Raw genomic sequence first — 12,636 nt, forward strand, 5'->3', positions numbered from 1 at the left:
AGAAAAACGGGTGTGAGTTACATACATACATACATACAAACATACAAGTGAAGCTAATAAAAGCGTGTTAAAAATGCCTACTTTTGTTTACAAAATTTTTATATCCATCCAGTAGTTTTTCTGTAAAACAAAGCTAAGCAATTTAATATTAAATACAGGAAGACTTATACCCGGACACGGCGGCGCCGCAACCGGCTCTGAGTGCGCGGGACTGGCTCAGCGGCATGAACGCACCACCACTGCTCATCAGCTTGAAGACCGGTATATAGTTTATTTATTCGTTTTTATTCTTATAAAAAACAATGTACTCGATATTTTAGCCATCTATTTGAGACCAGATTTAATATGTAAAAATTTATTCAATAAATTGAGTACATGATGGATGGGTGCACTCTAAGCGGCTCGTGTTCGGACTCGTCAAAGCTGATTTCTTATTCGGATTTTTTATTTTATTATAGGACAAGACACTCGTCCTAGCTCCACTCGGATGTCTAGATTCCTGTTTTATCCCAAGGGAGCATTTAATTGGGATAAAAAGTATCCTATCACCCAACCCTGTCTAAATCCCAAATATCATCAAAATCCGTTCAATAGTTTCAGCGTGATTGATGGACAAACATCCAAGCAAACAAATTACTATCACATTTATAATATTAGTGTGATAAATAAAAATCGTTTATTTAGCAAAAACATATAGATTTAACACAAATCAAACACGACGGTCGCCTCAGCAAGCAATAAACCTGTGCTAGAGACGACCGACGTCTTCCACTAGGACCTGTAAAAAGTGAAGTCCCGTGTCCCCTACTGGGGTATGGGGCAGATGATATACATCTGTTTCACTGATCGATTTTCTTTATGGACAAGTAGGTGATCAGCCTTCTGTGTCCTGCCAGACCGAGACATTTTTTTTTTTATTGTCCCCACCGGGAATCGAACCCAGGACCCATCGGTTCTACGCTCACGCGTTTACCACTTTACCAAGGAGACGGTCGTTTCACAGGACCTGTGAAATGTATAAAATTTAATTACGATTTTTAAGAAGGTTTCACGTCCGCAGGCGTGACGATCTCGACGCACAAGCCGCGGCAGAGCGGCAAGAGCGCGCCGGCGCTGCAGCCGCAGGACGCCAACAACCGCAAGAAGTTCGCGTTCCTCTCGCGCGAGACCACGCCCGACTACCGCCCGCTCGCCACCTGGCAGCCCGACCGCGCCGCCGACGCCGACGCGCAGGTGCGGGACGCCGTGTACTTTTAACAACATGTGTTAAAGAGAGCCTTAAATGGCGGATTATACGTGCGTTAGCTGATATAAGAGTGGGGAAGAGCCCTTGTAGGGTACGTCTGAGGAACAGATGAATGGGGAAATACTTATAATTTTTTTACTTGTTCATTTATTATTAAAAACAAGTCGAACAATAAATGAGCAATAAAAATAGGCACAAAACACCCACGAGAAGTAATATATAAATAGAAAATACTTTTTGAAGTAATAATTTCCCATGGGAAGGTAAATCGCGTTACGTAATAACGTCAGTCTGTTGTTTCCCTTGTTTCCCTTTCTGTCACGCATATAATAGCGTTAAAAGTCTTTTTACCTAGAGAGGAGTTTTCCTCTTCCCTAATTCTATGCACGGCCCTACCCTATTCGCATTTCGGACAGAGATTAGTTTAAATTATCACTTCTGTTAGGCGTCCCGAGACGCACACGCTTTTACAGCGGACAGCCGAGCAGATGGTTCGTCTGATGGTTCAGAGTTCAGACGTTCGCAGAGGTATGGCTATAGAGAAAACTCTAACGCACAATTATCAATTGGTCGTTATACGTCCGCGCCTTCGGCAGGTGACCGAGAAATCGGCGAAGACGAGCGCCAACCAGAGCGCCAAGTTCCACCAGCTGCAGCGCATGTTCGGCAAGCAGCCGCCCGGCGCCGAGCCCGTGCCGCTCTACAAGCAGATCAGCCAGGGCGACGTGTTCGCCACCGAGCACGAGGTGCGCACACACACACACACACACACACGCACGCGCAAACACACACACACGCACGCGCAAACACACACAAACACACACACACACACACACACGCGCACGCACGCACATACACACATTCGCTCGCGCTCATTATACACACACGAAAACAAAACAGACACGCAACACACACATATGCAAAACAATTCACATCACACACACGAATGCATAAGTGGTATTTGAAGTTATATTAGCGTCTTTATATAATGACCACTTGGACATTGTTTCAACACCACATTTTTATATAATATATTTGGTCTCAAATTAACATGTGATAGAAATGTGCTCTTAATTCAATAGAATATAATACATATTTATTCACTAACAGTTATTCATATTTAGGATATTAATGCTAATTATATGACATATGTATTTTTTTATTTTATTTTAACAATTTTGCAATAATTTCAATTCATTTAATTAGCTTGTACAGTTGAATTAATAGAAATATTTGCTAAAATGATTTATATTTAATTCTATCAAACCCTCTATTACAGTTACGACTCGCGTTCAACCGCCAAGGCGAAGAATTGCGCATTGTCAAACGGCAGCTCCAAATCAGCCAACAGCGTGTCCGTGAATTGGAACAACATATCGCGATGTTGCAAGCGAAGGTTCCGCAAAATTAAATGAAAAATTTGTAAATCGAACACCGATTTACTATCAAATGTTCGGCTTTAGTACGCCTTTGAAATGTTTCTCCTGTTTGCATTTTTATGGCTCATATTGTACTATTATTTTTTAATTCACATATCGAGTGTGATTGGATACTTGATTCAAACTATGCGAATTCCGAATTGCTGTGTTTATTCGTGTCGATTCTCATCATTGTTACGCGATATATGCGTCTTTATTGAACGGGCTAAACCGCTAGTTTCTCTAGATCTTAAGGGATATGAAAAGTTTTAAGTTGGTTCAGTAGCCATTTGTTTAGACTTAAGCATTTGTCGTTCACTTAGTGTTGTGGCTGGCCACAAACTGTGCTTGGCTTAAGTTGATTGATAAGTATTATTAGGCCTTATTTTTACAATGTGTGATGTTTTTCACTTTGCTATGTATGTGATTGTTTAAAGTTGTGTTAGTGAATGTGTTTTAATGTGACTATTTTAATTAATATTGTGTTATTATTTGATTATTGAAAAATTAAGTCGTTTTTATATAATATTTTAATAATGCTTTCATGGCTTTAGTACGTATGTATTACATATATATTATGTATAAAATCGGATTTATTCAGACACAATGGATATACAAAGAATTTGGCATTAAACATTTTACATTCATTCCAATATTTTATAATAAATTTGTGGCCTATATGTCTCGGCTAACTCGACTGAAGCTCTATGTGATAACTTCATGACATTCAAAGAAATGCGATGTGGTTGTGTGTATGTGGCCATTTTTTGTTTCATGACAATATCATACAATATTTTTAATGTACGTGCAATGTAATTTCAGGGTTTTTTTTATCTATAGTTAAGTTTATGCACTGTTTGGAATGCACGAAATTGTATATTATTTCAATTTCATCAATTTGATTTATTGTTGGCGATGATTTAGTCTGAATTACTTTCAATGATTACTTGTTTGTGTTATTTTATATTATTAAGTTTACTATTTTTGTTAGGTAGCATTTTACGATCATTTTCGATGGTAGTTTTGTGTATTTTAAGGTTTTGATACTTTACATTTCTCGTACTCTTGTATTCCTCGATGCATTTTATTTCGATGATAGTTTATGTTGTGAATGTTCTTCAATGGTTTATGAAAACTTAAACAATATTGTACAAAAAAGTTACCTGAACCATTTTTATAATCTACAGTAGCTTTAGATTTTGATATTATTTAAGAAGTATTTTGATAGGTGCTAGATGTAACAAGCCTTGAGCAAAATTATAATAAATTTTATTTTATGTGGCCTTTAAAAACTTTTGAAATGACAATTTTTGTTGGAAGGATATTTTTATTCTTTACGAAATGTGGAATCTAAAAAAATAATAATACGAAATAGCATGATTTTTATTTGTAGATTATGGTTAAATGGCATTTTATTTTGTAATCAGATTGTACTGTAATTCACAATAATTTTAGTAGAAATTTCTACTTTGACATTCCAATATGAATACTTTGATAAAGTTTAAGTGAAATGATTGAGTATTATAGCATATTAGCTGAGATAGTTTAGTTTCGCTAAGTCAATGTTAATATTTATTGTGTATTTTTATATCAAGCTTGTGTAGCACAAATTTTCAATAAATATTCGAACCTTGAGTTTAGATTTTATTAGTATTTACCTACCACTTTCTATGATAGCACTATTTTCTACTGGCAGGAATTTTAACTGTAAAAAAAAATCTTCTACCAATCAAACGAACATTTGTGTTGGATTAGCAGGTTATTTTTATATGAATCACGTGAATGTAACTAGACTGAAGCTATAAAAATCAATAGTTTCTCTTTGTGTAATTATATCGAACTCCATCATCATTCAATTCATCTGCATTTGCATCTCTAGATCTACATTTTTAGAGTTTCGTACCGAAAGGGCAAACCGGGACCCAATAATTGAGACTTTGCTGTTCGTCCGTCACCAAACGAGATTTAAACAGATTATATTATTCTTTGTTGCCGCTATAAGAAAAATAAAAAAATCGAAGCGAAGCAACTTTCGGTACGGTCATAAGCTGGACGGGTTACAATTCCACTTGTTAAGATGTTGTGAAGTTTTTGATTTTTCGATTAGTATCGCGAGTCCGACTCGCACTTGAACGATCATATCTCGTATGATCGGTAGATTTAATACTTGTATCTTTATTCTTTCTATTATAAATGTGAAAGTAGTTTGTGTAATGGAAATAGACAAGAGATATAAGCTATCCTTTTTACTGAGGTGAAACTACGCACTCTCATGGGATATTCGCGATATCGTATACAAAAACTCCTCCGGTACCTATCTTTGCTTTTTTTCACGTATTTTTTTCAAACCCCCACGACTCATTATCGGTTCATAATATCCTCCGAAATAAGGCCTTGCAATATCGCAGAAGTATGAGTTGGGTATGTATGTTAGTATGGTATACATTAAACAAAACAATAAATATCAAGTATTTATTAACAAAATATAAAAGTCAAGTTTTCTTACAAAAATAAATTCTTAATCTATGGACGGATTGTGGAATGCTAGAAACAAAATTCAGACAGCAAAAATGTTATCTGAAAGAATATTTACAACATAAAACTTTATAATACAACACTTTTAAATACTACTGCCTAAAACTTGAATTTGTTTTACATTATTAATGTCATGTAAAAAACTAAAGGCAGGTTTCAGAACTTCTGTATATTCTAATCAGTTTATTTGACAGTAAAGTTACAAAAAAATTATGAAAACATGTCAAAGAGGGTATCAGGGACAGTATCACCTATTGGTAGAACTGGCCCAATAAATCATACACACTTAAAATAAGAGCGAACATCAGCAAAACAGCTGATAGTTTTGTCTTTACACTGCTATTGCATCCATCAGTTGTACATGTATAGATACATGTTCTATACTCTAGTTTGTCTCCAGGCTGTTGGACATATTTACATTGGTTACCTAAATCCAGTGACGAACAAAACCTCTTTGTACCAATACCACCTGAAAAATATTAATGTATTATGATGGATAAATCGCAAGCATTTGATGGTTTGTACACAGGGGAAAATAGCATTTTTTTTATGCAACATTGTTAATAAACTATAGAAATAATTCATAAAAGTACATATATTATATTTGTACTTAATACTATATCATTAGTTAATTACATAATGTAATTTTCTTTAACTCATTAAATATAAAAAAAACTTAGAATTGTAAGTACATACTTTCGTATGAGTTAAATGATAAAAGAATTTAATTTACTCACATAATATTGAAATGTTTGTGCAAGGTGCCAATTGAAATTCCAAGTGAAAAAACTGTGTAGACCTTATTATTATACACCATGCAAAACTTAGAAAAAATACCATCACCTCACATTTAAGTTAATTAGATTAAATTGTAAGTATTTAATTATTAGAGTATACATAGACTTTGAGACCAGAGGCTTCATTTAGACAAATTTACATCACATTTGGCTAAATATACATTACAATATTAGCAATTTTATCTCAAAACACATTCACTGTATGAAATCAATACAATTCCTATAGAATCCCTACCAATATTATAAATGCAGAATAACTGTTTCTCATCGTCATGGCTTAACCATTGATCGAGTTGGATGAAATTAGCTACAAAGATAGTTTGTGACTGGAAAGGGCATAGGATAGTTTTCTCAGAAATGCTATGGAAACAAGATCTATGCAAGTAGAAGAAATGTGTATATTTTTCTCCGACTGAGACTGACATGGATGGAGCTGTTGTCAAAAGCTAGTATTCAATACAAAGGAGTAAATAATAAACCAGAAAACTTGTGTAAAATTCACAACACTGCCTGTGTTTTAATCTATAATTAAATGGAAATATTTGAAATTCTTGATAAATCAGAGACAAACTTGCAGAGAAGTAAAATCAGTAATTATTTAGCTATAAGTTTAGACATCCAACTTCATAGTTGTTGTAACCTAGTAGTTTTGATATTTTAGGAACAGCAAAAGAAAATAAAGGGAATGAAAAATAATATATACAGGCAAATCATGAGTGATAAAAAGCAGAAAATCCAGGTTTCAGTTGATGTTTATAATGGCAATAGGATGCAGTTCTATATAAAGGTGAACATAAGCACCAGTGATGCTAATTAAGTTACTATCAACCTATTTCCTTGATGCAATACTGAGCATTGTAAACTTGGTCACAGGGTGTGGCTCTCAGGATGCCACCATCCAAATTCATTAACCCATCCCCACATTCCATATCACCCGTTGAGTTACACTGGTAGCACTCGATGGAATAACCTGCTCTTAATATTATGGTTAGTAAAATAGACTTATGGTTAAATAAACTTGACTAGAGTTTAGTATGTTAGTTTTGTTAATTACGATTAGTACGCCCAATGCTAACGATGTCACTATATCTGTCGTACCTTCAAATCTTCCTACATGTTTAATGCAAAATTGCGCATTATGAATTAGAGAACAATCTGTAGGCACTAAACTTGACTCTGAATCTAAATATTCGTTGCATTGAAACGGATCATTTGAATCGGTACCAGAACATTGGTAACAATTTATAGAATAAACTAAAATCAAAAAATCATATTAAAATCAACTTTTAGAAAAACAAACAAATAAGGGCTTTATAATCCTTTTAGTTACCTGACTTTATTGTGGTCAAACATACTACAAATATCAACCAATTCATTGTTATTTAATATAATGCTAAAAATGCGATAAACTGAATGTAACCGTATTTTTTTTTACTGAGACAAAAATGTATCTTATTATGACAATCGCTTTCAATATAAATAGATAAAACCTAATGCAAATTATTCAAACATGAACAAATGCTCTGTAGTCGAAAAATTTTAAACCAAGCCCATATTTTTGAAGTATAGACCTGTTGACAGTTGACTCTGTAATTTGTAGTTTTTACCATAGAATATAGATAATAGATTTGATGTATTGACATTTGATGTTATAGACAATACAGATTTGATTTAGTACGTATACAGTAGAAAATTTAACAAATACATTAAAAAAATATAGTGTAAATATTAAAATACATTAATAAAGTATAGTGTCTAAATACATTAATAAAATATAGTGTAGTGTTAAACACTACACTATATTTTATTAATGTATTTATATAAATTTTAAGAAAACAGTTAATACCTATAAACCAACTTGTGTACAATGTAAGATTGTGTTTTATGTAGTCAAAAACTTTTGCAGATGTCGTGTCGTACGTTGACACGCCGCAATAAAAAAGGGCCCTATTTTTCGCCGTAAAGTAAATGGTAATAAAGAGATATTCACAATCGGACTATATAAGCAATAAACATGAAAATGTTTTTTTAGACATAATTTTACAAATTAGCTTAGATATTTTAATATGTGATTTGAATTTGACAGGTCAAATTCCGATTTCAATAAAGTTTCACGAAATTTCTTCGGATAGAGACCGAATAACGACATTTATTTGGGCCCAAATGAAAAGCTTGCTATCATCGCAAGCCTGAAAATTGGCTATTGAAACCAAGGAGCGTCAGAGGCTTGAAGATTGACAATAACATATACTTATAAATGATCGTCTTTGCCACAGCAATTGTATAATTAATCATCGTATATTTGAATAATCAAGTAATGCATTCTCTACCTTTGAATTCATTCCTATCATTTTGTTAAAGCATAGCAATTAAAACTCCAATGGTAATAGTAAAAATATTTATTCAAATATTAATTTACATTATTTTTGTAAAAATATGGAAATAAGGACACTTTAGTTTTAAGTAGCTTTATTTAAAAAAATATTCTATTAGTAGCTAATTATACATTTATGGACGACGTATTTAACAAACCTATCACGCTTTTCCACACACTTATACACGCACACACATAGGTGAGGGATTTAGAACTTATTAACTACAAATGTAATAATATTAATTAAATCACAATAGTCATGAGCGGATTCTTAAGACTCATGTTAACTTAAATTTGTACATTAACACCCTAAATTAAATGCGTAAATAATATTTTCTTATTATTATAGGCAGTTTACCCTAAACAAAGCTTAATTCTTAACTTATGCATCACAATGCGGGAATGTAGTGAGAATATATAAAATTATACAATTCAGTTTGACAATTTGGCCTAAGTTATTAGATTGGCACGTTTAAGTACTACATCGCATAATGTATTTGAAACACACGACAATAATAAAGAGTATTTATCGACATATAAGATTTAGAACTTTAATAAAATTGGTCCTATAAACGCACACAATAACAGTCCTTAAATATAAATATAGCTATTACAAATGTAATTTATTCGTTGTAGAATGTAATTATTACAAGATTTCTAAAAATAAAGAAAACATATCTCTCATTTCAGTCAGATTTTCCTGCTCCTTTATATTTCCTTCGGCCGCCATTACAAGACTTTTGACGGCAAAATACTAACAGCAAAAAGCGGCCATTTTGAAATCTCTAGGAAACTGATAAATAATTAGTGTAAATTACACTGGCGACATTGTCATCTAGTAAATAAGTTATTTATGTAGGTATCAAAAATGAAGCGTTATTATTCACTGAGATATTCTTTGAAGATTTTCAATTACTGTGGTTGAGTTGTGGCCTGAGAGGCAAAGAGCCCTCAACCCAGAAGTTAGGTCGCTGCATCATCGTTTGCCACAGAGATACTTCTTTGCCCACGCTGTCCATCCAGTTCACACTAGCTCCCATGTAGGTTCCTGTAAATATATTTTTATATACTAATTACTATTCCTGTAAATATATTTATATTTATATTACTATTAAAAATAGAATTGCGTGAATTGAAATATATTTGAATGTTGCTTGAAGATAAAGAAAAAAAAAGGTTAAAATTATCATATTGAGTGTTAAGGTAGCCATGAAAACCTCACAATTCTCTAATTCATTACTTCACAAAGACCAATTATTCGCATTCTCAGTGGTGTATGAAAACTTGTTTTGTTTTTTTTAACGCAAAAATATTTAATACCATAACCCCAAATTAACCATATTTTGATGACATAATCACTGCAAACTTTAAACAAATTAGCTTTTAACCGTAGTGTGTCTGTATGTTCAGTACTTGTAACAGATTTTTATGGTTTTTTTATAGATATAGTGATTAAAAAAGAAATTTAGTAAGATAAAAAATGGGGATTTTACTACAAATTTGATATGTGTAAAGCCGCGGACAAAACCTAGTAATATATAATTTATGCTAGCCGACTAACTCTGCGAATGTGCATGGGCGGTGGTGATCGCTTACCATCAGGCAAACTACCAGCTCAATCGCCTGGTTTATTCATTACATTGTTCAATAAAAAGATAAGCACAATTTTATATATAAAATTCCCGTGTCACAATGTTAGTGACCGAACTCTTCCGAAACGGCTGGACCGATTCTTATGAAATTTAGCGTGCATATTGGGTTTGTTTGAGAATCGGCCAACATCTATTTTTCATACCCCTAAATGATAGGAGTAAGACAGAACAGCGTTTGCCGGGTGAGCTAGTATATATGGAACTCCTGGAGCAACTCACCGGTGCCGAGCGAGAGCCGCACGGCGCCCATGAAGTCGTTGGAGGCGAGGCGGTCGCGGTCCCACAGGCTGAGCTCGAGCGCGCGCGCCGCCAGCTCGGCCAGCGTCACGCCGCGGTACGCGAACGTGTGCTCCCAGCGCGGGCTCAGCGTGCGCCGCGCCACGCCCGTCTTCTGCTTCGCCAGCCGCCCGCGCTCCGGCAGCAGGTAACTGTGGGACCGACCCCCGGTGGGGGGGGGGGAGTGTTAATACATTCTCGACAACTCTTATTTGGCTTGGCTTAGCCAAATAAAAAGGCACTAAGCTATGCTAATAATATAAAGTTGAACGAGTTTATTTGGACGCGTTAATCTGAGAAACTGATTTGGACGGATTTAAAACATTTTTTCACCGTTGGATGTGTGTGTGATCTGTGAGTGTTATAAGCTATGTATGATATGTTAAGCGAGATAATTGTCGTAATCCGATCATAAAATAAGTGATGTAAACTTTGCAAATTTACCTGTTCTGTATCGATACTATTCAAATGGTTAATAAAATTTATCTTTTTGTGACTATAAACAATGCAAATTCATCAATTTCTGTGATTTTTATTTAAAATTAAAATCCTATTCTTTAATCTCAACCGATGGAAGGAATGTTTGGTGATGTTTGTGACAACATAGGTCATATTAGCAAAATGTTAAATCTTTGTTGTGCAAATAATATGACAAACATGTACCAACCTATACCTATGTACCATATTATAGAAGGAATGAAGAAATGTGAAGGGTTCAATTAATGTCTATTTATTTTTAATTCATTGTTATTATCTAATGACTAGCTTGGTTATTGATATGGTTTTGAAGTTGTAAGGATTTACTATTTATTACTAATTCTATACATACATTTATTAACTATTTCGAAAACTTTAAACACAAAATCCATGAATACAAAATGATACAAACAAAGTGTAATTACATTGATAAAATATATATGAAATTCATTTAATCACTGAATGTTTTAGTAATAAATATTAGCAGTATGATGGTACAGAAATGATAATACCATTGTCTTACAAATTGTTTTGTACGCACTGAATAATCCTGTCTTTAAAGCGGCTGAAAGCAAAGAAAACAAGCATGACATTTCTGAAATAGAAAACACCTTGAGAATAGTGTTTTATTTCGATGTTTATATGTTTCATATTGTTTTCATGGCTATTTAAACGAAATTTCTATGAATTGACACTTATCATTTTCTGGTAACCAAATTAACTGCAGACTCCAAAGCCAAGGCTTTTTTTCATTCTTTTTTCTAACATTCTATGCATCTTTAAGATTTAGAAAAAAATTAGATCCGCTGGGACAAGAGTGCAAAGATTGGTCAAATATAGCAGAACATCTTATGACTGTTTATAACTAAAATTGGAAAAAGATTGGGCTAATGTTATAAAGTTCTATACAAGGCTAAGTTGGTATATTGCTGTTTTTTAAGAAGTCGCTTTCTTAGTTAAAATTCTTAGGTATAAAATGTGTCAATGTGATTCAAACTTCTTGGAAACGGCTTGTCCTATTTCAAAAATATTATATCTATATTCAATATACCTGAGGATGTCTAACTTTTTTAATCCCAAGTGACAAAGAACACTACTATTTTAATTCCAAGTGACAAAGAACCTAGAACAGATCAATAAACATACCTCTTGCAGAAGACATCAGCGAGCCCACTAGGTCTCGTGGCGACGAGGTTCTTGGCCTCCTTGACGAGCACGTGCAGAGTGCCCTTCCCCCTGGCGCCTGCGCCGCCCGCGTCCGGCTCGAACTTCAGCCCCACGATGAGGTCCCCGCGCGTACCTTGCTGCTCGTCGAACTGCTCCGTCTGGAAACCAATGCCGTGTTACAGCTGCTGTCCTAGTCGATTTACTAATGGACTTTTTTATGTAGCTAAGAGAATACTTATGAAAAATCATCAATCAATTTTTATCTGGTGCACATGTGCGAGATAGTCTGGAAATATATAAGTTAATCGAGAACTTAATGTACTCGCGTGACAGGAATAAAAAATATGTCTTAAGATAATGGATTGTTGCGTCTGTGGATAAATTGAACCTTAGGAAATATGTCAAGTTCTAAGCGAACTCGAAAACGTTGAAATATAGTATGTCAGTTTGTACAGCGCTCTCCAGAAGCGAGAAGCGCAAGATGCAATAGCAAGACACACGACCGGTATAAAACCCTCACAGGAGGCCTGTGTCCCAGCAGTGGGAACATTTATGAGCTGATGATGATGATGATGATGATGATGATGATGATGATGATGATGATGATGATGATGATGATGATGATGAAGGTCTGCAAATCAACCTTACGCATCTCCAAATGTTCATAGTCGGTGGTAGCGCTCACCATCAGGCG

The 12,636-nt window shown here is 34.4% G+C and overlaps 3 protein-coding genes across 8 annotated transcripts in view; 1 reads left to right on the plus strand and 2 right to left on the minus strand.

Annotated features, from left to right (window-relative positions):
* LOC119838343 (coronin-2B-like) overlaps positions 1 to 4,262 on the plus strand; it is a 16,869-nt gene extending 12,607 nt beyond the window's left edge. For all 3 annotated transcript variants that reach the window (XM_038364258.1, XM_038364259.1, XM_038364261.1), the window contains 4 exons: positions 159 to 261; positions 1,061 to 1,233; positions 1,843 to 1,992; positions 2,526 to 4,262. In XM_038364258.1, coding sequence (XP_038220186.1) covers positions 159 to 261; positions 1,061 to 1,233; positions 1,843 to 1,992; positions 2,526 to 2,657 — 558 coding nt within the window. In that variant the 3' untranslated portion in view covers positions 2,658 to 4,262. The remainder of the gene's footprint in view (positions 1 to 158; positions 262 to 1,060; positions 1,234 to 1,842; positions 1,993 to 2,525) is intronic.
* An 860-nt stretch (positions 4,263 to 5,122) lies between these two features.
* On the minus strand, positions 5,123 to 7,597 carry LOC119838391 (U-scoloptoxin(05)-Sm1a). 2 transcript variants are annotated; one of them, XM_038364325.1, is made up of 4 exons: positions 7,327 to 7,596; positions 7,095 to 7,250; positions 6,826 to 6,966; positions 5,123 to 5,668 (listed from the first exon to the last, which is right to left on the minus strand). In XM_038364325.1, exons 1-4 carry the CDS (start codon positions 7,370 to 7,372, stop codon positions 5,451 to 5,453), a joined length of 561 nt encoding a protein of 186 aa, XP_038220253.1. In that variant the 5' UTR covers positions 7,373 to 7,596; the 3' UTR covers positions 5,123 to 5,450. The 2 variants fall into 2 exon arrangements, with proteins under 2 accessions (XP_038220253.1, XP_038220252.1); XM_038364324.1 differs by lacking the exon at positions 7,095 to 7,250 and having other exon boundaries at positions 7,327 to 7,597.
* A 783-nt stretch (positions 7,598 to 8,380) lies between these two features.
* LOC119838319 overlaps positions 8,381 to 12,636 on the minus strand; it is a 58,938-nt gene continuing 54,682 nt past the window's right edge. For 2 of the 3 annotated variants that reach the window (XM_038364203.1, XM_038364204.1), the window contains exons 8-10: positions 11,922 to 12,100; positions 10,242 to 10,450; positions 8,381 to 9,418 (exon numbers count right to left, since the gene is read on the minus strand). In XM_038364203.1, coding sequence (XP_038220131.1) covers positions 9,279 to 9,418; positions 10,242 to 10,450; positions 11,922 to 12,100 — 528 coding nt within the window. In that variant the 3' untranslated portion in view covers positions 8,381 to 9,278. Of the gene's footprint in view, positions 9,419 to 10,241; positions 10,451 to 11,182; positions 11,341 to 11,921; positions 12,101 to 12,636 lie in introns of those variants that run through there. The other variant, XM_038364205.1, reaches the window with a different exon arrangement.

This window comes from Zerene cesonia, unplaced genomic scaffold (assembly GCF_012273895.1).
Source record: "Zerene cesonia ecotype Mississippi unplaced genomic scaffold, Zerene_cesonia_1.1 Zces_u002, whole genome shotgun sequence".
Classification (NCBI taxonomy): Eukaryota; Metazoa; Arthropoda; class Insecta; order Lepidoptera; family Pieridae; genus Zerene; species Zerene cesonia.